This window comes from Gadus macrocephalus, chromosome 17, assembly GCF_031168955.1.
Source record: "Gadus macrocephalus chromosome 17, ASM3116895v1".
Classification (NCBI taxonomy): domain Eukaryota; kingdom Metazoa; phylum Chordata; class Actinopteri; order Gadiformes; family Gadidae; genus Gadus; species Gadus macrocephalus.
This window is the reverse complement of record NC_082398.1, coordinates 2,103,824-2,124,849: the sequence shown is the minus strand read 5'-3', so window position 1 is coordinate 2,124,849 and position 21,026 is coordinate 2,103,824. Positions and strand designations below refer to the sequence as shown.

Genomic DNA, 21,026 nt, shown 5'->3' with positions numbered 1-21,026 from the left:
GTCTCTCTCTCTGTGTCTCTCCGTCTCCTTGACTCTTACTCTGGAACTTATAATAGAAACCAAGGTCGTGTTCCGGCAGTACAGTGCCTGCTGTTTGGCCTGTACTCATGCAAACAGGTACTCTTGCTTAAGAAGTTCAACAAGGACAGGATCAGAGTGCAGACTTTTGTTTGTGTTGTTGGGAATCCTAGTTAATTGTATTTTTATGCATCTTGTTTACTGTATGCAAATTAAATATAACAATATATACATTTAATTACAATATATATATATTTATATATATTGAGTGGCAAATATTATATAAAAAAAGTATACAAATATTTGACAATCACTTCATGAATTTACATCCAAAAAATGTTAAGATAGAAAGCATACATAGATACTGCTTGTATGCTTTTCCAAATCAATTTCAAAAACTATGATGTACAACTACAGCACTGACTGGCGCCCCCCTCTCTTGTTTTGCCGTCTCCAGATTCCCCCTGTTGTTACGTAACCGACCGTCTCCAAGGTAACAAGCCGCGCCCACCCCCTCCCCCCTCCCCGGTTGGATGTGGAGGCATGCGACTCCTAAAGACATCCCCTCAAACGCCCAAAGAGCCTCACTAACAAGGTGCAGCAGGGCATGACAGCAAACCACAGGAAAAAAGTGCAGTGTTTGACACTGCCCAGATGAGAAACCATTAAAAAAAATCTAAACTAAAAAGGCACAGGGCAAATTATGACCAAATAAAAACGATATATCTGTTAAGAATATTGATTCAATAGTGTCAAACAGGTGTAGCTCATTAGGTGGTATTATGTCATGAGATACACCTCTGCATACTTTAATTATACTGCTATTGATACAGTATTGTCTGCTGTATTATGCTTCATTAAATCACTTGAATGAGGATAGCGGGTGAAGCTATGTCAAAGCATCTATATAGGACCGTGATGAGGGTAACATAAGCAGCAACTATAAGGGATGCACATCTATGCATCATACTCTCCCAAATCCCTAGTTGCTTTTTAAATGAGGAAATTCAATATAGACTGCTGCTTTGCACACAGAAGGTAATTACACACGATAAGGCTCATTTAGGGGGACCTGCCTGAAGTCTAGCAGTGGAAAAGCTTCCATGCCGATACATAAGGATGCTAATATTGTTCCTGTACCAGCCTTAGTCTCTCGTTGTCTAGCAACAACATGCTGATGAGCGGAAAGTAAGAAAGTTATAAAAAAAAATAATAATAATGAAATAATCTGAAGTGGGGTTTACATAACAAATAGCTTGTGTTCCTCCCGCAGGGCGGGTTATGGATTTAGCCTTTGCCCAGTTTACCGCAACACGTCGCTGCTCACTGAAACTGATTACAGATGATGTTTTGCATGGGAGCACAACAAATAAATCAGGAGAAAATTGCTCAGGCTCAAGATTTTAATAAACTGGAGAGGAAGAGGAGAGGAGAATCAAACGTTCACAGCCCAGCATGCAAAATGGTTCAACTGTAGTAGAATTACATAGATAACTGGAGTCACACCAGAATCGTGTTGATTGTATATAAATAATACACCCAACGTATCAAACACTAGTTATATTGCAGCTGCAATATAATCACCAACCACTCTTAACTTCTTCAAACAAATCGTAATAACGCTCATCAATTTCAAGCTTTTCAGTTCAGCCATATTGCAATCGATAAGACAGGCTGTGTGATGCATGGCAAAAATACAGCATGAGTTAATGTCTTATATTTCCAACTAATTTCCAATTAAGGAATCTCTCAATCCATTTCCCTTCATCCACTTACCCACACATTAAGCACAAATTATTTTCAAACTTATAATGTGCACTCTACCATTCACAACATGCCAATGACTCTTCTTAAGAGGTGCTACTGTGAAAAATACACTAAAATAACCTTTTTTGGATGCAGAGCAAAGACGCAATAAACTACATTCAACTCCAATACTCTTCTATATCTGTCATTGTGAAATATCAACCTCAATAAGTTATATTATAGCCCTATTTAGGTTAAACGACAAGTTTACTAAAAGCAATTTACATCAGAAACGACGCGTATGAACGAAACGACAAAATACAAAGATATTGTGAATTGATGGCTGTAGTGAACCTAAAAATCAATGATATTTTAAAATATAACTTGCTTCATATGTGTATTGAAATTCAACGTTAGTTAAACTATGTTTTCATTCTATGGTTTGCAAAAGAAAAGTGCAAAGCAAAATCGTGCCTGGTGTAAAACGAACTTCAAGCCCAAACGTCAACGACCACCTTGACTCCGAGTGTGTCACTTATCGCTTGCAGCTCCACGTGGTTTTGCTGTTGTACGCCGCCGTGAAGGTGGGCCTGGCCGAGGGCCTTCGGTACTCGGACATCAACGCAGAGGACCGGAGCTGTGGGTCCGTCGTGCCCGGCTGAGGCCGCCACTGTTTGGGCAGAGAACCGTAGTAGCGCCCGGGTGTCGCGACGCTGCTCGTGCCGGCGGGAGGAGGCGACACAAACGACGGCAACGGAGGTCGACCCTGGCTCCGGCTGCGACTGTAGCTCCAGGACTGGCTCTGAAACCCGCCAGTCCTCGGGGCGGCGGCGGTCGGCTGGTACGACACCCGGGCCTTCCAGTCGTCCGGCGGCTCCGGGAGCAGCTTGCGCTCCACGGCCTGGCGGACGTTGGAGGCGATGGCCTGGTGGAGGCTCTGGTGGGTGAACGCCTCGTCCACCAGGCCCATGGGATGGCGGGAGGCGGCCTCCCAGGGCGTAGGGGCTTTGAGACGGAGCTCCGGCCAGGCGCCCTGCTTCCCTGCTGGGGGTGCGGTGGAGACTCGAGCGTGAGGCCTTGGGGACAGGGAGGCCGAGACCTGGTGGCGACCCAGAGACGACACTCTGCTGGCGGGAGGGGAGAGAGAGTAGTTCCTGCCCGGAGCCTGCAAGGAGGAGACGTTGAGATGGGTTTCAGCCAGGCTTCAAGTGTGTGTGTCATCCAAACATTATGGAAACAAGATTAGCAGCACATAGCTAATAAAGTAATACAATTGCAAATAAATAATTTGCCTCACTTTAACTCTTTTTTACGGACAGACACTTTAACTAACAGATTACGCAAAGGCTATAACCGCGCCTCGGCCAATATATGTGAAGACCACAATAAGTGCTATTGTGAATAAGATAACTTTTCAATTAAATACACATAAAGCGCTATGTCTCTATCAAGATTCAAAACCAAACCCAAACGGGACAAGATGACTCCAGTGATGGAAGAGGGATTCTCCAGGGAAAGTACATTAACGCTGGGCTGCGGTCCAATAGTCTAGTTTCAGAAGATTCCTAGCTGACTGAAATGACCCGGAAGTGTGTAAATGGCAGCTGGAATTCTGTAAATGCTAAGGAAAGGGGCTTCAGTGCTTCCCTTCTTATCTACTTTAGCACGGTACACATACACTGTGATAAGAAAGGATTTCCTTGCGTCAGGAACATTTAGAGTGACGCACCATCAACATGAACGACAATTATTTTCATGCAATGACATTAATTGGGATATATTTCATACATACGAGTGGACAGGAGTGTGAGCTTGAGCCACCATGCTCAATGTGACAACTATTTAGTTTATGCAGGTTTATGCAGCCTGCATGAAACAAAACGTTATGACCGCAATGGGGCAAAAATATCTGAGATGCGCATTTTGTAGTCCCATTGTCGGGAACATAGTAGTCCTTATGAGATCTCCTTAACTTCTTTGCTTTATAGGACGTTATTTCTTTACTATCCAAAGTAAGTATGTCTGGATGCTTCCTCTCCATCCTCTACTTCACAATGTTGCACAAACATCATAGCATCACTAAAGGGTCCTGCTTGTGACTTGGTCCTCTTGTTTCCTGAGTACCGGGTTTACACTGGATCTACTTTCTCTGTGGCGGATGAGACGGTGAGATGTTCAAGGTATAAATAACATATTTTCCCTTCCAATGGATTCTCCCAATTGGACTCTGGTAATTGCTCGTTTCAAGACGAATGAAAGTGCTGCCATCACCTGGTTGAAAAGTGCAATTGCAGTGATGCATAAACAAAGTGATTAAAAAGCCATACAAGTGATAGAATGAACTGACCTTATGAAGAAAAGGATAGAAATAGAGTGAGATGGGGTAGGAAGTGGTGGTAGATTTAGGGGGTATCCACAACAAAATCCTTCTAAGTAAGCTAAAATTAAATAATAAGTTACTCTCACGCTGATAGAATTGCTAAGGTTTCTAATGTCAGTCCAGGTATTCTGACCCAAGAGTGGGTAAGAGTCGAAATCTAAGTTGCATTTAGCCTAGTTCAGAACTATATATAGTGAAGCCTCACTTACACAACTAAGTCCCAGGTTGATAGATAGCTGTTTCCCTGACATTTAGGCTAAAACTCATCTCTCTTTGGTTTTGGTCCAATAAGTTATTCTGTTATTGTTTCTTAAGCAAGGGTCTCCCCTATGTTCTTGTTAAGCCACATGTATAATCAAAATGTATTTACTTGAACAACCAGATGTGCCTTATTGTAGTATTGTTCAAGTAGGCTTACATAGAAATGTTATTACAGCATAAGCAGTAGTTATTCATTTAATTTGCCCGTCATTGTAATCGTTGATATTTTCCTCCACTAATATTTAGTTAATCTTGAACTCTGAGCAGCTGTGTCACATCTTTCTTGACTGTACCAGTGTATTGTAAAAGAATGCATGCAAAAACAAAAGTGTATTTTGCTGATGGGAGAAGTTTGGCAAGTGTGAAGAAAGACAAATCAGGGAAAGTTCAGCAGAAGAAAGCTTTTCCAAACATAGATGCAAGGAAGGAGAAAGGAAAGGCAGGTCAGGATAAAGTATATTTTAATGTGGTGAATCATAGAGAAGGTGAACAATGAAGATAAACACAGAGAAGAAACATGTCACAACACAAAATGAACAGAAAGATAGAAAGCAATGCAATAAAGAAAAGGCCTGGATGAAACTTACAGCACTGCTAGTCCTCAGCACCAGGTCTTCCTTTTATATAATCTATTCTTTCATTCATATATTAATATCCCATTCATAAAATAAAAGCAGCCGCGGATGTGTGGGAAATCAAAGTTTATAGTCAGGATATTTAGCTATTAAATATGAAATCGTATCCCCAGCTTTTTTTTTTAATCTTTTCCTTCAAGGAAACGTAAGGGTGAGACACTCACTGACGCTGGCTGAAGTTGTAACCCAAGTCTCGCTTTAGTTCAGCTGTCCAAAAACACTTCCTCCCATGTATTCAGCGTGGGTTTAAATTTAGCCCTAAACATGACGCAACAGCTGGCCTCAAGTTTTAAATAAAACCAAGGCGCTCGGGGAGGGGTTTTTCCGAAGACCCTGAGATAAAATACTATTAATTCGTGGATCTAAATTGCATTTAGAAATGATGCGTTCGGATGGCAAGCAAGCAATAGTTTTGTCCTCTTATTGCATTGTGATGTCACAGCATTATTTTCTTTTTAGTTTTATGATTTTTTTTCTTGACATTTTAAGCCACGTTTTTTTAGTTGTTGTCCCATTTCCATCTCTCGTCATTAAGTATCACTTTCCAGTTCTCATTTTCCAGATGCTGTCATCTACTTGCATCAATTTCCGATCATCATGTTTCTTTTCACTTATTACTCGCTCCCCAACCTTCTGATCTTACTCCCCTTTCCCTAGTCATCCCGGGAATTAAGATCCCCTTGTGCATCATAGTATGTACATTTGTCTAAATGTACATGTTTTATAAAAATAATATATCACTATTTTTCCTCATCTCTCATCTGATCCTGAATGAATCTTGCTATGCCTGGCTCTCCATGAGCACACGCAACTCAAAACGGATACGACTTGTCAAAATGATTTCCTATGGAAATCAAACCACACCAAGGTGAACTAAGCCTTTCAAACGCTGCGGTTTATCCGCGCCCTGACAAAAGCACTCGGGGTTCGTAAAGCGAACAAGGATCAAAGCGCCCCGACCCTATCCTCCTCACTCATCATCGCCGCCTACGCTCGGCGCCCACACCTGTGCCGAGGCTTTCTTAGCCATAAACCTCGGCTTTGGGGCAGCCGCCACTGCGCTGCTGCTACCGGACGCAGAGTCCTGCCTGGACATTAAGGGGGTGCCGGGAGCGACGTAGACACTGGGGGTGGCAGGCTCTGTGGGCTGGTAGGGCGCGGGCTGGTAGGGAGGGTTACTAGCTGGTGGATAAGCCCCCGGGGGGGTCTGCTGGTAGGGCTGGCTTGGGGACTGGGGTTGATACCCATTGGGTGGGGCTTGTTGATACTGTGGGGGATATGGTTGGTAGTAGGGTCCACTGGGGGCTTGCTGATAGGGGTTTGGAGGTGCGTAAGGATTCATTGGGGCTTGCTGGTACTGGCCTTCCTGCATAAAGGGATGAGGCGGCATCCCATACATCTGCCCGGGGTAAGGGGCGGTCATCGGTCCAGGATACTGGACCGGAGCCATTTGCTCATACTGCATTGGCGCATTTTGCACGGGAGGGTTGGGGTTAGCCGCAAGATGAGCTGCGGCTTTTTCTGCAGCCTCCGCTGCAGCCTTTTCTGCAGCCTCTGCTGCAGGGCCGTACGTAAAGAGGGAGGACATGAGTTGATAGGGCTGATGCCTCATCACCTCTATAACATTGAGGGGTTTGGGGGCTGGCTTCGGTTTTTCCTTCTCCTTCTTCTTGGCTTTGGATTTAGGGCTAGACGGCGGGGGATGTTTGATCGCTGCTGGGGGATAGGACGGGGACTGAATGGGATTATATGCCAACGGGGGGGGGGCTCTTACTTGGGATGAATACTTCCACTCCGTCGGAAGGGAGGCCACCGGTGACGCACACCGGCTCTCCTTATTGGCCTGCACGGACTCAGAGTCCACGATGAACCGCTCCATGCGGGACTGCCTCTTGGCAAACAGGTCGGCGCCCTTCCCTCTAGAGCAGGGCATCTCGTGCGACGAGGCGGACGGAATCAACACCGTGGCCATGGGGTTGATGGGTGACGAGGACCTCCGGTGAAACGTGTACGGGTTGGAGGGCTGCGGGGGAGTCGGAGAGCCGTCATTCTGTGGAGTTCCGGGCTTGGGGGACGATTGAGCTACCCTCATCACCGGAGCCGACACATGTGCGTGAGTTGATTGTGACGGTGCAGCCCCCCAAGGTGCAGGTGCTAGGGGAGCTGCCTGAGCTGGAGACCATGTCTTCAAAGGTGGTTCGGGTTGTGGTTGCTGCGGAGGGGGCTGTTGCCAGTTCGGCTGTTGCGGTTGCGGAGAAGGGGTTGGAACCGGCTGGGCCAACGGTTGCTGAGGTTGGGCATGACCATGTTCTGGCCCCCAGGGATGCATGGGCGGCTGGGTGGGGTCTTGAGGCTGCTGGGCCCATGTTGGTTGGGGTTGGGCTTGGGCAGGTACTGGAGCCCATGGATTTAAAGGAGCTTGAGGTTGGGTTTGGGCCGCTTGCATCCATCCAGGTGGTTGGGCTTGCTGTTGGGGCTGAGACGGGGGCCAAGCATTCATTTGATCCAGCTGCTGCTGGGGTTGAGCCGAAAGCCAGGGTGGTTGAGGATGTCCCTGGCCCTGGGCCCAGGCTTGTTGTGGAGCAGCTTGCTGAAGCCATGGTGGTTGTGCCTGTGGCACTGGCTGAGCTTGTTGCCCCCATGGTTGCTGAGGTTGGTAATTTGGCTGTGGCTGCTGTGCCCAAGGTTGCCCTTGCATTTGTTGCTGAGGCTGATTCCAAGGCTGCTGGACAAGCTGTGGTTGAGGCTGCTCTCGAGGCTGGAGCCATGGCGGCGGGTTATTTGTCAGAGGAGGGGACTTCTCTTGAGGCCGGGCCCATGCTGCTGGAGCATTATTCGTCTGAGGTTGGCACTGCTCTTGAGGCTGGCTCCATGCTGCTGGAGCAGTATTCGTCTGAGGTTGGTACTGCTCTTGTGGCTGGGCCCATGCTGGCTGGGCTTGCTGAGGGGACTGAGGAGGTGCCCAGTCATTCCTGACTGGTGAAGGCTGGACCTGGGGACGAGGGGGTTGAGGTGTCACCCAAGGAAGCGGTGAGGGGGAGTGGCGTGGAGCCGGCTCCTGTGGTTGCACTTGAGCTGATCCCCAGGAACTGTGTGCTGGGTGTTGCTGTGCTGGTACTGGTGACGGCACTGGTGCTGGTGCTGGTGCTGGTGCTGGTGCTGAAACTGGTGCTGGAGCTGATGCTGGAACCCACGATTTCACCGGGACTGCGGGGGGCTCTGTGGGAGAATTTCTAGTGCCGTCTTCTTCATATGCTGCCCTTAGCTGTGGTGGAGTGGGAGGTGGAGGTTGAAATTGAGGTTGAGGTTGAGGTTTGGTCTGGGGCTCCGGGACAATCCATGTGGGCTCTTGATCGGGGTGGTTGTTGGCAGGGCCCTGCTGGGGGGCGGGGGGAGGAGAGGGCTCAGCAGCAGGTGCAGGGTTTGGCTCTGGTTCAGGAGCAGCGGCAGCCTCCACGGTGGGGGCGACAGCAGGTGCCGGCACACTATTTTCAGCGAGCTCAGGCTGATCCTGGTTGGTCAGTTCGATCTGCTGGGGCCATGATAGAGAGGTGGGGCTAATAACGGGCTTTGGAGCAACCGGTGGAGGGGTCTTGTGTTTGACTCTTGTAGACTGGAGGAAGTTACAGGCCTCAGCCCCTAGGCTAAGGAAGTCTTCTTCAGCTGCATACTCAAAACCCTTCTTCTCGTTCCTGTTGAGGAGGTTCAGCAGCACAGGGTTGGGCGACACCTTCGGTGCCTCTTTAAATGTGAACATTGTGCTTCTTTTTCTGGTGTCCTGCAAGACGCCCGTCCTGATCGCAGGTGTAGCGATGCGTTCATCACGGGACGCTATCTCCTCTCCCTGGCTGTTCGGATCTTGGTTGGTCCCACTCATGGCGGGAGAGTAGGGGTTGAGGGTCATCTGTTCCACGGAGAAAGGTTTCGCCGTATGATTGGCATATGAGCTCTGCACTTCATTGGTTTGGTGGTGGACTGTGCCATTGGTCGCAGCGTACTGCTTAACCTGCTGTTGCTGATACTCCTGTTGTTGGTAGTGCTGCTGTTGTTGATAAGACTGTTGTTGCAGATATTGCTGTTGTTCATATTGTTGTTGCTGCTGATAGTGCTGCTCGTATTGTAGCTGCTGCTGTTGCTGCTGTTGATACAGTTGTTGCTGCTGCTGCTGATGCTGCTCCTGCTGTTGCTGCTGCTGCTGCTGGTGCTGTTGCTGCTGATACTGCTGTTGCTGTTGCTCATAGTATTGTCGCTCCTGGTACTGTTGGTACTCTTGTTGTTGCTGCTGCTCCTGCTGCTGCTGCTGCTGCTGCTCCAGCTGCTGCTGCTGCTGTTGCTGCACAGCCACATCCGTGTAGGCACTACTCTCGTTGGTGGACTGCCTGTACGAGTGCTCCTCCACCTGCTGGTAGGAGGCCTTGGTCTCGGTCTCCTGGAGCCCCTCCACGGGGATCCCCTGGCGTCGCATCTCCTCGTGCTCCGCCGTGATCTCGTCCATCCTCAGGCGCCGCTGCGCGAACATCACTGCACCCTTGCCCTTGGTGTCAGGGAGACATTCCATCTCCTCCGGGTTGTTCAGAATGCGCTCGATCTCCAGGAGCCCCTTGTCCCAGTTGATGGTGAGCACGCCCTTTCCCGTCTGGGTGTCGGTGAAGAAGTGCCCGTCGAGGTCGGCGTCGCTCGTGGCCAGCAGGGTGAACTCGACGGTGTGTTCGCCGTCTTCGTCGCCGTCGTCCTCGCCGTCGGATTCGGGTTCGCTCTCCCCGGTGCCGTAGCTCACCAGAGTGTACTTCTTGGCCCTCTGCCGATGCTTCTTGAACATCAACAACCCCTTGTTGTTGGGGTTGGGCGGAGCGGCGGAGAGAAGCAGGGCGATGCGCTTACATTTGGACTTGGCCTCCTTCACCTGCTTCTCGGACAGGCTCTCGTTGCGCCTGAGCCCTGGGGGGAGAGAGGGAGACAGAGGGAGGGAGAGAGGGAGAGGGAGAGAGAGAGAGGGAGAGAGAGGGAACATGAGTGCTCAGTGTCAAAGGTCAGAGAAAACAAGACACTGTATGGGCATTGTGTGTCGGGACTTGACCTCACAGCAGTGGTGGGTATTAATTGATTAATAAATGAATTGATACTTTTAAAGTAATGACCACAAACATAGTTGTTTGTTGTCATTGTTTCTGTTGTCATTGTGGTATGAGAAACATGGTAATTGATTTATTAGAGACTTGATCAGCTTCAATGTTCCATATTGCTCTTGATGTTAAACAGAATAAAGCTGTATTCTTAAGAAAAGAGTTAAGAAAGTGTTAAACTTTCTTCTCATTCTCATCTCATCTCTTATTCATTCATCCTGACATTTGCTGTAGAACAAAATTCCTGAGGCGTTACTGATTAGGAGCCTGGGAATAGGGGAATGCCAGCCCTTTCTAAACCTTCTACGAAACCTAGTTTTATGCACGCACAACAATGCTTGTGAGAAAGGTCATAACCAAAATGGAATATCGTTACGTTGTACTGCAATTTCAGAGAATGAATCCTTTATCTCAATGTGACAGATGTTAAAAGATAGATCAAATCATTTAGATTTGATATATCTGACAAGCCAAACATTGCGTTTTTCACAACATAAAAAAGGTTTAATATTTATTTTCCCTAAGCAACCTTTTCTACTAGCATGATTGGTCCATCAAATTGTTAAAATTGATTGGATTTCAAATGATTTACAAACCAATCAAGAAATGTCCTGATCCACTGACCCATGTCTAACCTCTTCGTTCCCCACACAGATATAAACAACGCATCAGCACAGTTTAATGCTCAGTGACATCGCCAGTAGTAAAATACTGTATAATAATTCAAAGAGCCTGCATGCAATGCATTTGCAAGCAACCAGTGCATAGCTACAAGTCCTTATCAGTAAGTCCACGTCCAAGTTGTCAGTTCTCAGAAATTCTCCCCTGGCCTTAGCCCCTAAACAATGACCACAAACCTCACCCCCTCAAACGACGTCACAACCGCAGTCAACTCAAAAGCACAACGCAAAGATGACACATAATCACCCCAGAAAAAATTAAATCCAAACAAGTTCCTCTTACTTTTGGTACTCCTCAAAGACCAACCTTAAGGCGGAGGAGATGCTGGCCAGGCTGGAGTAGTGACGGACTTACGTTTTTAGCTCCGTTTAGATACCAGCTCTGACGGAGATCAGGTGACGGAGCCGGGGAGCACATGCTCGTGTCCGTCAAACGGAGGCTGCTGCAGCCATCATCGGGGCCTGGGTGTTTTATTTATGTCTCACAGGCATGCTGCCATCCTAATTCATCAAATGAACGGCTTTCCCCTCCCTGACGACGCACGAATAAATCCTGAAACTGATCTTCGTTTGCATAAAAGGATAAATCCAGCCCTAGCCGTTGTTGTTTCTTTCTTATACGGTTCAATTCTGTTGCAACTCAGGTTTCAACCGGTCTATTCCTGTACAAAGCAACAGTCTGGCAGGCAGGTTGTAAGACACAGGGAGAGATGCGTGATGCTATTCAGGCTTTTAACTTCAAGTCACGGCATGGGATAGACAATCACAACAACATGGCACATGTTGATACCGATTGTCCATGTGTGTGTTAGTTAGAGCTGTGTTATCCCCCTCGAACGAATAGTGCCATATAACACACACACACACACACACACACACGCGTATTAGCACCACACACACACACACACAGTTCGGCATGACGTACGATCGACAACAGAAGAAGGGGTTCTTACTGGCGTGCCGGGCGTGGTGTTTGTTGGGCTCTTGGGGTTCCCCCTCAGAGTCGCGGTCCCTCTCCTCCACAGTGCCGGCCTCCTCCGAGGGAACGCCAAAAGAGACGGAGAAGGAGGGAGGGGTTCCCTCGCTGCGCCCGCCCCCTCCCTCGACTCCCGCCGTCCCCCGGGATCCAACGCTTCCGCCGGCCCCGGGCCCCCCCACCGCCGCCTCGCCAGCCCCGCCCCTGACGGGGTGCTGCAGCGTGAACTCCACCTGCCCCAGCCCCCCGGAGGCGGAGCCGGCCTGGCGGAGCACCACCCCCCGCTGGCCCATGGGCTCCCGGGGGGGCGGGGCCGGCACGTAGAGCGAGCGGGTGGAGGTGTGGGTGTGGGGCGCGGCCTCGGGGGCGCAGGTCAGCCCCTCCGTGCCCAGGGCGCTGCCCAGGGAGGTGCACTCCGGGGGGTCGGGGGGGAGGGACAGCCGCAGCTCCACGGCCGCGCCGGGGGAGAAGCGGCGGAGCGGGGGCTGACCCTCCTCGGGGTCGGGGTCCCGGACCGCCGCGCCGTAGCGGGGAGAGCCGTCCCCGTCGGGGCGCTCGGAGACGTAGAGGTCCCTGGGGCCGCGGGCGGCCGGGTGGGGGCGGCCGGCGGACAGGATGTGGAGGGTGGTGCTCTCCAGGGTCACGCGGGGGGATGTGGTCGGGCGGTATCGCACCTCCTCCTCCTCCTCCTCCTCCTCCTCCTCCTCTTCGTCGTCTGGGTCCATGCTGCCGGTGGGGCTGGAGCCGTACCTGTATCGAAGAGGAGGGAGAGGATTTAGCTGTTCGGACGTCTTCGTCGAATCGTCGCGACGGCTTTTTAAATTTATTTAAATGTGTTAAGGTGCGAGCTTTCCGTGGTCTTTTGAGTCTTCTCGAATTCGGGTTGTCATGTTGTCAAGATCAGGTTCACGTCGAGATCATTGAAAACATTAAAAAACAAAACTCACTAATTACAAGATTAATCATCTATTCATGTTTAAATTCATATTTATTCTGATGAAACCAGGGGATGTTGTGATGTACATGCCTTCGTCGTTAAATCGAGTGTGTCTTTGTCAACGAGCAGCATGCCATCAATAGGAGTTCCGACGGAGGAGTGCGTAACAGCGCCCTCGTCTCACAGACTTCCTTGTAAATGCAATCAGGCGAACGCATCAGCGTCCAGACGGGATCTCTGAGGCGGAACGCCGTGCCATTAAAACCAGCTTGCACTTCGTTTGGGACACTAATAGGGTCACTAATAAATTGACAGCGATTGCTGCCCTCTGCGAAAGCAGGCTTGAAATTAAATTCTGTTCGGCCTCAGTGACCGGTCCTTTTGTGTTCTTGTTTACTAACTGTATTCATGTTTACTAAGGGATTCATTTATAAATTATTCCTATCCTGTTAACCCTCACCCCTATGCTAATGCTAAATACAACTTCCTATTAATACATTAACTAATGATAATTATTGGTCATTAATGCACCCATATTGTAAAGTGTTACCACTGAAGTTGCTCTTTAGATGCCATTCCACAACTCAAAACAGTAAACAAACAGAGGATGTACTGTACTTTAGACATTATATTTTAGATATAATTTTCTTTAAAACCATGACACGCCCTTCTACCTAAATTGAGTTTTGTATAGTATAGGAAGATTTGGCACATCGTTCCATGCATTGAGATGTTCATAAAGTACTGCGTTCACACTGTCCCACTCGGCCCAGTGTATGCTTTCATGCATGACTGCACCAGTGTCTGATTGAATGCACTCTGATGTGCGAGGGAAGGCCATAACACACCACCGAAATGCTAATGTAGTTATTCTTATGCATAACACGAAGCCTCAACTGTAGGCCTTGGCTCACAAGAAAACCCCATTAGAATCACACAGAACTCAATTCAACCATCACAGGATGACGTGAGCAGACACATGCCGCTGTTCATTGCGATAAGTCGCAATTGAGAGACACACACAACTACTAGGCTACCTCTTCAGGAGGAGCTGTAGGCAGTCTGTGGAGGAGTTGATCAGATAAAGGGCTTCTGGGAGATGCAGTTCTTCGCACGGCTCTCCGTTGATTGACACCACTTCATCGTAGTCCCTCACTCCAGCGCTGAAGGCAGGCCCGTCCTCCTGGACCTACGATACAGAGTGTAAACAAACACAAAAGCTTTTCTAGGGGGTTTGTGCTGTTGGTTCAGATAGTGTCATGACGTCCATGGATATGAGGGTCCAATCCCATTTCTACCCCCTACCCCTTCCCCTTACCCCTCCCCCTGGTTTTGAAGGGGTAAGGGGTAGAAATGGGATTGGGCCGAGAAGTCACAAGAAGAGTAGGGAAAGCCACAACCGTGTTTGATAACTACAACCATCTACCCACTACTACGTTGTGGGTAGATGGTTCAGTTCACAATGCAGTCACATACTGTATGGAAGTTCATCTACAGTAGTTTAATGAGACACCAGATGGGAGCAACTTTAAAGTTAGGACCATTTTCTTTTGTTTTTTATATAAAGATATAGGCATTTGGGATCCAGATTGTTGTTATGCAAGGTTTGTGTTGTGGAAACCATTTTTTCACGCTGTATTGTTGTAATGGACAAAACAAGGTCAGATTCACGGTTTTTTTCCAGCTCCATAACGTTATTCTCTGTCTGCTCTGGACAGAAGGGTTTAAAGCGCAACTCTATTGCTAACCCGAGCTTTATGTCTCCATTCTCTGGTAATTGCCTCTGGAGGTCTATAAAATGGTTTTTTTTAATGAGAAAGCATAGCGTATGACACAGGTCTTTTTGTTTTACTTCCAAAGCCCAATTTATTAGCCAAAGGATAAACAATAAGTTAGAAGGCCTATACTTTAAAAAAAAAAAAGATAATAATAATGATAAGTTCAATAAAATGTTATAATATTTGTGTATTTGCAAGATAGAGGAACATGAAATGTCATCAAGTTTTGCCAATACAAAAATAAATGTTTTGGGAAGTAGGCTACGAGTGAGTCAAATCATTCCGTGTTCAGGTGTTGGACTCAACATACGACCCGTGACGACAGGCAGTTAGAACCAGAAGTCGTATTTACAGGAGGCAATGGTTTGGTTCACGGGGAGGCAGTAACCATCAGGGCAATGGGACAAATTAAACATGATGCGTAAAGAGTCGAGAAGATATTCAACAGATCACTGCGGGAAAATACGCTAGGCCTTCCTTAATAGGTCCATGCGCTAGACACAGAGGTATACGGAAGAGGATAGAGCCATAAGTGATTTTCTTTTTTAGGTTTGAGTTCAAATTATTTCAAATTCAGACTTTAATCTCAGAATTCAGAAACCCTAAAGTCAAAATACATCGTAGGCTACTGCGACGAAGTGAGAGGGAAACACAATGACTAAATCCACTCGGAGGGGAGTTAATGAGGGACAGGGGAAACCGATAACAGGACGAGGTTGATCACAGGAGGGAAACACAGGGGAAGGGAGGGACGTATCCGAGGAGCAGGGCAAGATGGAACACCGCGGAGGAAAGGTGTATGGGTTATAAGACGAAGTTTAAATAACACTGCTTATAGATACGTCATTGTGCCTTTATTTAGCTGACAGGGTCACCGTGCCCCCTGGCAGCGATGAAATAACCCTACACCCTACTTTTCCACATCACTTACAACAATAAACCTGTCCTTGGGGTTTCTGTTTACAAACTAGTTGTGAAGTAAACTGCAAATTCTTGGCATCCCCATTTAAAGCTTGTCTTCCAAGAATAACATTTACACGTTTGGTTACTTATAAACAGGCAATTACATTGATTATCCCACCAGAGATCCATTACTTTTAGGGCAGTTGACACTGGAGGTAAATATTCAAGCCTTGCTCTGATTTGATCACAGCCAGATTGTAATCACAATGCATAATCATATAACAGAGCAGACACGTTGTTGTAATTACATCGCCAGAGCACAATACAGACGCCAAATTGCATCGTCAACACATTGTACCTGGTTTATTTATAGAAGAGGAATAGTGCTTGTCATAACAAGGATGTGCCGCTAGAGGGCGGTGTGGAGCAAGTGCAAGTTGAAAGCCACTACATGAACAGCCACATATACACACATGCATTACAGACTATATGTTAAGCCATCAAGCCAAACTAATCCTTCCTTCTGTCATACATAATTAAACTATCTGTTAGGCTTAGCTGACTACACTTGTCACAGTGGGATGTCCACTAACATAAGCAGACAGGCCTCAGTGATTTTGTACTGTACTTGCAGAAACTACACTAAACCATCTTCATATCTTCAAACGGTAGCCAACTTATAAGGCCTACTACATCTCCTTATATCTTAATCCTCACCTTCAACAAAGACATTGTATCTGGGTACATGGCTTCACATCCCAACGCTGCACTCTTACTAAAACCCAAACATTTACTAATTATTCACGGAAAAAATTACATGCCCAACTCCCCGACCACCAACAGGGATAAAGACCATGAGACTGGCCTAACGTAAGCTAACAGCGTGATGTCTTTTCACATGAAGCACCATCGTTCTAAATAAACTCCCCGGGCTTTATGGGGCAGCCACTTTTGTTTTGTAGCCTAGTTACTTTAAAAACAGTAAAAACACACCTTGTGCCTTCGCTATCCCTTGTGTTTTTTACTGAGGCGCGTGTCTCCAACCAGGCCGTATATGGCATCCCTGTGTGTGCTGCCCCCACCCCCCCCCACACCTCCCTGCAGGGTGGGGGGGGGGAGGTTAAGGAGTACACGGCCGTAAACACTGGCCTTCCAAAAAAGGAGGGGAAATCTCTCTCTCTCTCTCTCTCTCTCTCTCTCTCTCTCTCTCTCTCTCTCTCTCTCTCTCTCTCTCTCTCTCGCTCTCTGTCTCTCCATCCCTCCCTCCTCCACCTGGCAGGTCCTCTCTCTCTATATCTATCTTTATCTCCCTCCTCTCTCTCTCTCTCTCTCTCTCTCTCTCTCTCTCTCTCTCTCTCTCTCTCTCTCTCTCGTGTGTTCTCCTTCCCTCAAACACACCCTCTCCCGGTTTACAGACAGAGAGATGGGAGAGCCCAGATGCTGGCATATTTACAGTTTATGGCTCCTTGCTCGAGTCTGCTTGAGTCCTCTTAAGGCAAATCAGGATTACATTAATAATCTCTATGTTTATTTTTATGTTTTTTTCCATAGTTCACATGTGGATGTCTTGTTCCGCACGTGAACATAGTCCATCGGGTTTCCATGCCGTTGCATTAAGTCCCTGTTACATTTAATAATAACAATACAATTCCTTCAGGAACAAGGGCATCTGGGGGTCAATAAGGGAGAGAGAGAGAGAGAGAGAGAGAGAGAGAGAGAAAGACAGAGAAAGAGAGAGAGAGGGGCTTTCAGTGTGCTCTAGTGCCCTGACTCAATATTTCCAGCATTTAGGATTTTAATAGGCTCAAACACAACGGACAAGCACAGGAAATGCAGGACTGTATAATGGGAAAACTCTTGCCCCCAGCGGTCCCTTCTCTGTGCATCTTTAAGCATTTAGGGTCACTTCAGTTATTTATACTTTTATTAAAAAGCAAACCTCTTCCAGCTGTGCCACAGGTATACCTGCCTGCCACCCACCGTGACGGAATGAAACGACTACCGTTCGTGAAATCTTGTCTTTGGCTTTGGTTTCTCTCAAGACAGACACATAGGACCTGTTGTCCTTTAGCCTGTGAGGCTGGGGGTGTTTGACTATCTTCTGCAGCTGGCTGCACGTGAAGTGAGACGTTGAAGGCGAGTACACGGTTCTGCACAGACGTGGAATGCTGATGTTTGGTTTGATATACACAAGGCCGGAGCTTCTATGTAGGGGGCGACAGTGGAGGCATGGTGGAGCTCCTGCGGTCTACTGCTGAGGAAGGCTGGGGCAAATGGATGAACACAGACACTTGTTCATCCATCCATCCGAGAGAGAGAGAGAGAGAGAGAGAGAGAGAGAGACAGAGAGAGAGAGCACTTTAATAAGGTTATTGTGCCACTCCATTAGCACTGCATCTCATCGGTAACAGCTGTCTTTGTCCAGGAATAAACAAAAAGGGCTTCCTTAACTGTGCATCAATTCCCTATGTGTTTATGCGAAGGCACTGTGGCCTAGTTTGGAATCAGTAAAATATTTGTATGAATAATATTGTGTGATGAACAGTATTCAACGCACGACGGAGGGACTTCCTCACAGACTCTAAGAAGTCATTTTATACATTCACCATGGAGGTCAACATCGGTTAACATGCAGGCCACGTGTAAAATGGTAAGATAGCACAAGACTTGTTAAATCCAGCCAGGAAAAACCAGCCTCACTCGATGAGAACAACAATGGCGGGAGTGAATGCCCTTCCTGTTAAGACACTTGGAGTTCACTTTTATCCCAATAAACAAAATGTTCCAGTCCTAACAGGAGTTTCCAATAACCACATTAATAACCAACGGAGGAGATCAGAGAGAGGGATAATTCGCACGACTGGCACATCTGCAAACTCAACTTCGGATCTCTGAACATTAGAAGCCTCTAAACAATTTGTTTTTTCCTGAGTTACTGCTTCCAGGTGAAGGACGAAGCTTTAGATGTCTAAGGCCTGCAGCATGGCAGCACAATAACACTCACGGAAGTCTCGTTCAAGTTTTAAAGTGTCCTATTCTATGAACATTATAACCCCGGTCAACACATGTATGTTTTTAAATGATAACAGACAATTCGGACTGGATAGAAATGGTTAAAAATAATAAATGTTATTCTAAATAGCGTGCATAGTGCAGGCTGGATGTCTTAACCGCATTAGGGTTGGTGACTAGGGTTAATTCTTATGTTTAATGATGTCCAGGTCAGATAAATAAATAATAAAGATCCTGGCTTTGATTTAAGCCTCCAAATTGGTCGTTGTGTTGTGTCTCTCTCCCATTATGCTTCCAGGTTCAGCATTCGGATCTCTGCATGTAATTCAATTTGCCAGCAAACAATGACAAGTGATCCTCTTCAGACTTGAGAACAGAAAACAACACCAATGAGAGAACCCGTCATGGTTTTTACCCCCCAGAAAACAGAAAAACATGGCTTTAATCCTGATGAGTTCAACAGACAAGGTGCCAGATGACGAAGTCATGATTCGGCACACTCGCTAACCTTCCATCACAGTTCTCTCACAGAGCTCTGCGTATAATACAACCTCTGTAGTTTGGAATAGAGTCGAATTATGCAGAGTATACACAGGCAAACACGCGATCACACGCACGCACACGCACACACACACACACACACACACACACACACACACACACACACACACACACACACACACACACACACACACACACACACAGGCACGGGTTTGTATGTGTGTGCGTGATTTAGTGTCTGTATGTGGGGAGAGAGAGAGAGCGACAGAGACAGAGACAATGAGAGAGAGAGAGAGAGAGAGAGAGAGAGAGAGAGAGAGAGAGGGCGAGAGAGAGAGAGAGAGAGAGAGAGAGAGAGAGGGAAATCAATCCATGAACCCCGTATTGGTCTGTATCTTGCAACAGCAGTACTTTAAAGTTGATTTTAACTCTGCTTTAAAGTTCCATATATATATATATATATATATACCTATAGTTTTGACAACAAAAAGTAGCCCTAATGTATGTATCCCTCTGGAATAACACATTATTCTGCTGTTTTAATACAACATAACTATTAAATGAGCTCATCTCATTACCCTATACTTCACACCTCTTGTCAGCTCCTGTGAAGTCTTGTAAGATTTCTGTGGTCATCTTTGTTTGTTTCGCTTGGCTCCATCTGACCTTCATATCTTTCCATCATCTGCCTGCCCGGCCTTCACATGTTTTAGTTCGGCGCTGAATCTTAACCAGCGATAACGGATCACTCTGACCTCGGTCCAACGTGCTTTCCTGTGCCTGACCATATAAGGGTCCTGAGGATCCGTGTAGAAAACACAGGCAGAAGGCTGCAGAAACTATGTGGGAACACGCGCTGTCCCACATCTCTCGCCCCCACGCCGCCCCCCCCCCCACCCCCCACCCCAGCACACACACCAGTCTTTTCACAATAAAATAAAGAAGTAAGACAACCAAAAACATTTAAATCGTATGCAATAAAATATTAAAAGCCTGAACCACGTCATCACAGCACATTGCATGTATCTTCCCGTTATAGATATTTTCTTTCAGCAAAGAATTACATTGTCGATTTTGCAAATGACACATAAAAAACTAAAGACCACCACACAGCAAAAACACTCAAAGTCCGAGAGTTCGACAAAATAAAACAACACAACGTCACTGAAATAATCATACCTGGTAGACCTGAAAGGGTGTGTAGGTGTCCCCGTCTCCCTCGCGCACACCGAACCCCCATGGGGCCCCGCCACGCAGGGTCACACAGATGTACTCCCCGGGGCCCATGCTGTGTGTGAGGGTCCTGGCTCACACCGTCCACCGCATCAAGTCAGCACCAGCACACACGCACACACATCCACACACACATATACACACGCACACATGCGGGCACCTACACCCAGGACACCGAGAAGACTGTGTCGGAGTCCAGGACCAGAGAGGCTGCTGTTTATATGTCCCCATCATCTCTGAACTTGAAATCTGGGGATGAGACCCCGCCCCTCTGGGGATGAGACCCCGCCCCCCCGGGGATGAGACCCCGCCCCCTGCAGATGAGACCCCGCCCCCTGCAGATGAGTCCCCGCCCTCCTCCACTCAGACGCCCATGAAAAGTTGTGCTCATGTTGATGGAGGATGGCTTTGATATCTTTGTTTGGAAACTTAATATTTTTATTTACGTGTAGGGTTTCTCATTATGAAAGCCAATTACTATATATAATAGTATTAAATATCTTCTTCTTCTAATTATATTTGAAGAAGAAATGTGGTTCATTTGCCAGTAAGTTGAAACGTATTTAATAAAGTACTGATAACTGGACCACCTGTAATCAATTACCATCGTTACCATCGACTTGCCTGAATTATTGAATCTTCTATTTATTAAAAAGTTAGGAAATACCGCCTAGGAAATTGTGTGTTCATGATTTCTAATGGATGTCTCCGATCCACAATAAAAGGATTTGTGCCACAATATAAAGACACGAAAGCACACCCCCGAGCTACATGTTAGGTAGGTCAGAATTGCAGCTGTAGACGCGAGTTCGCTGTAGTTTTGCATAAGAAAAAAAGAAAAAG

General features: G+C 47.2%; 1 protein-coding gene across 2 annotated transcripts; it reads right to left on the bottom strand.

Annotated features, from left to right (window-relative positions):
- Nucleotides 1–1,407: 1,407 nt before the first annotated feature.
- On the bottom strand, nt 1,408–20,404 carry LOC132475469 (synaptopodin-2). Of its 2 annotated transcripts, XM_060076625.1 has the most exons (5): nt 20,130–20,404; nt 13,794–13,945; nt 11,797–12,569; nt 6,815–9,978; nt 1,408–2,929 (listed from the first exon to the last, which is right to left on the bottom strand). In XM_060076625.1, the coding sequence occupies exons 1-5, from the start codon at nt 20,235–20,237 to the stop codon at nt 2,300–2,302; spliced, it is 4,827 nt and encodes a 1,608-aa protein (XP_059932608.1). In that variant the 5' UTR covers nt 20,238–20,404; the 3' UTR covers nt 1,408–2,299. The 2 variants fall into 2 exon arrangements, with proteins under 2 accessions (XP_059932608.1, XP_059932607.1); XM_060076624.1 differs by lacking the exon at nt 1,408–2,929 and having other exon boundaries at nt 4,850–9,978; nt 20,130–20,403.
- Nucleotides 20,405–21,026: the final 622 nt, after the last annotated feature.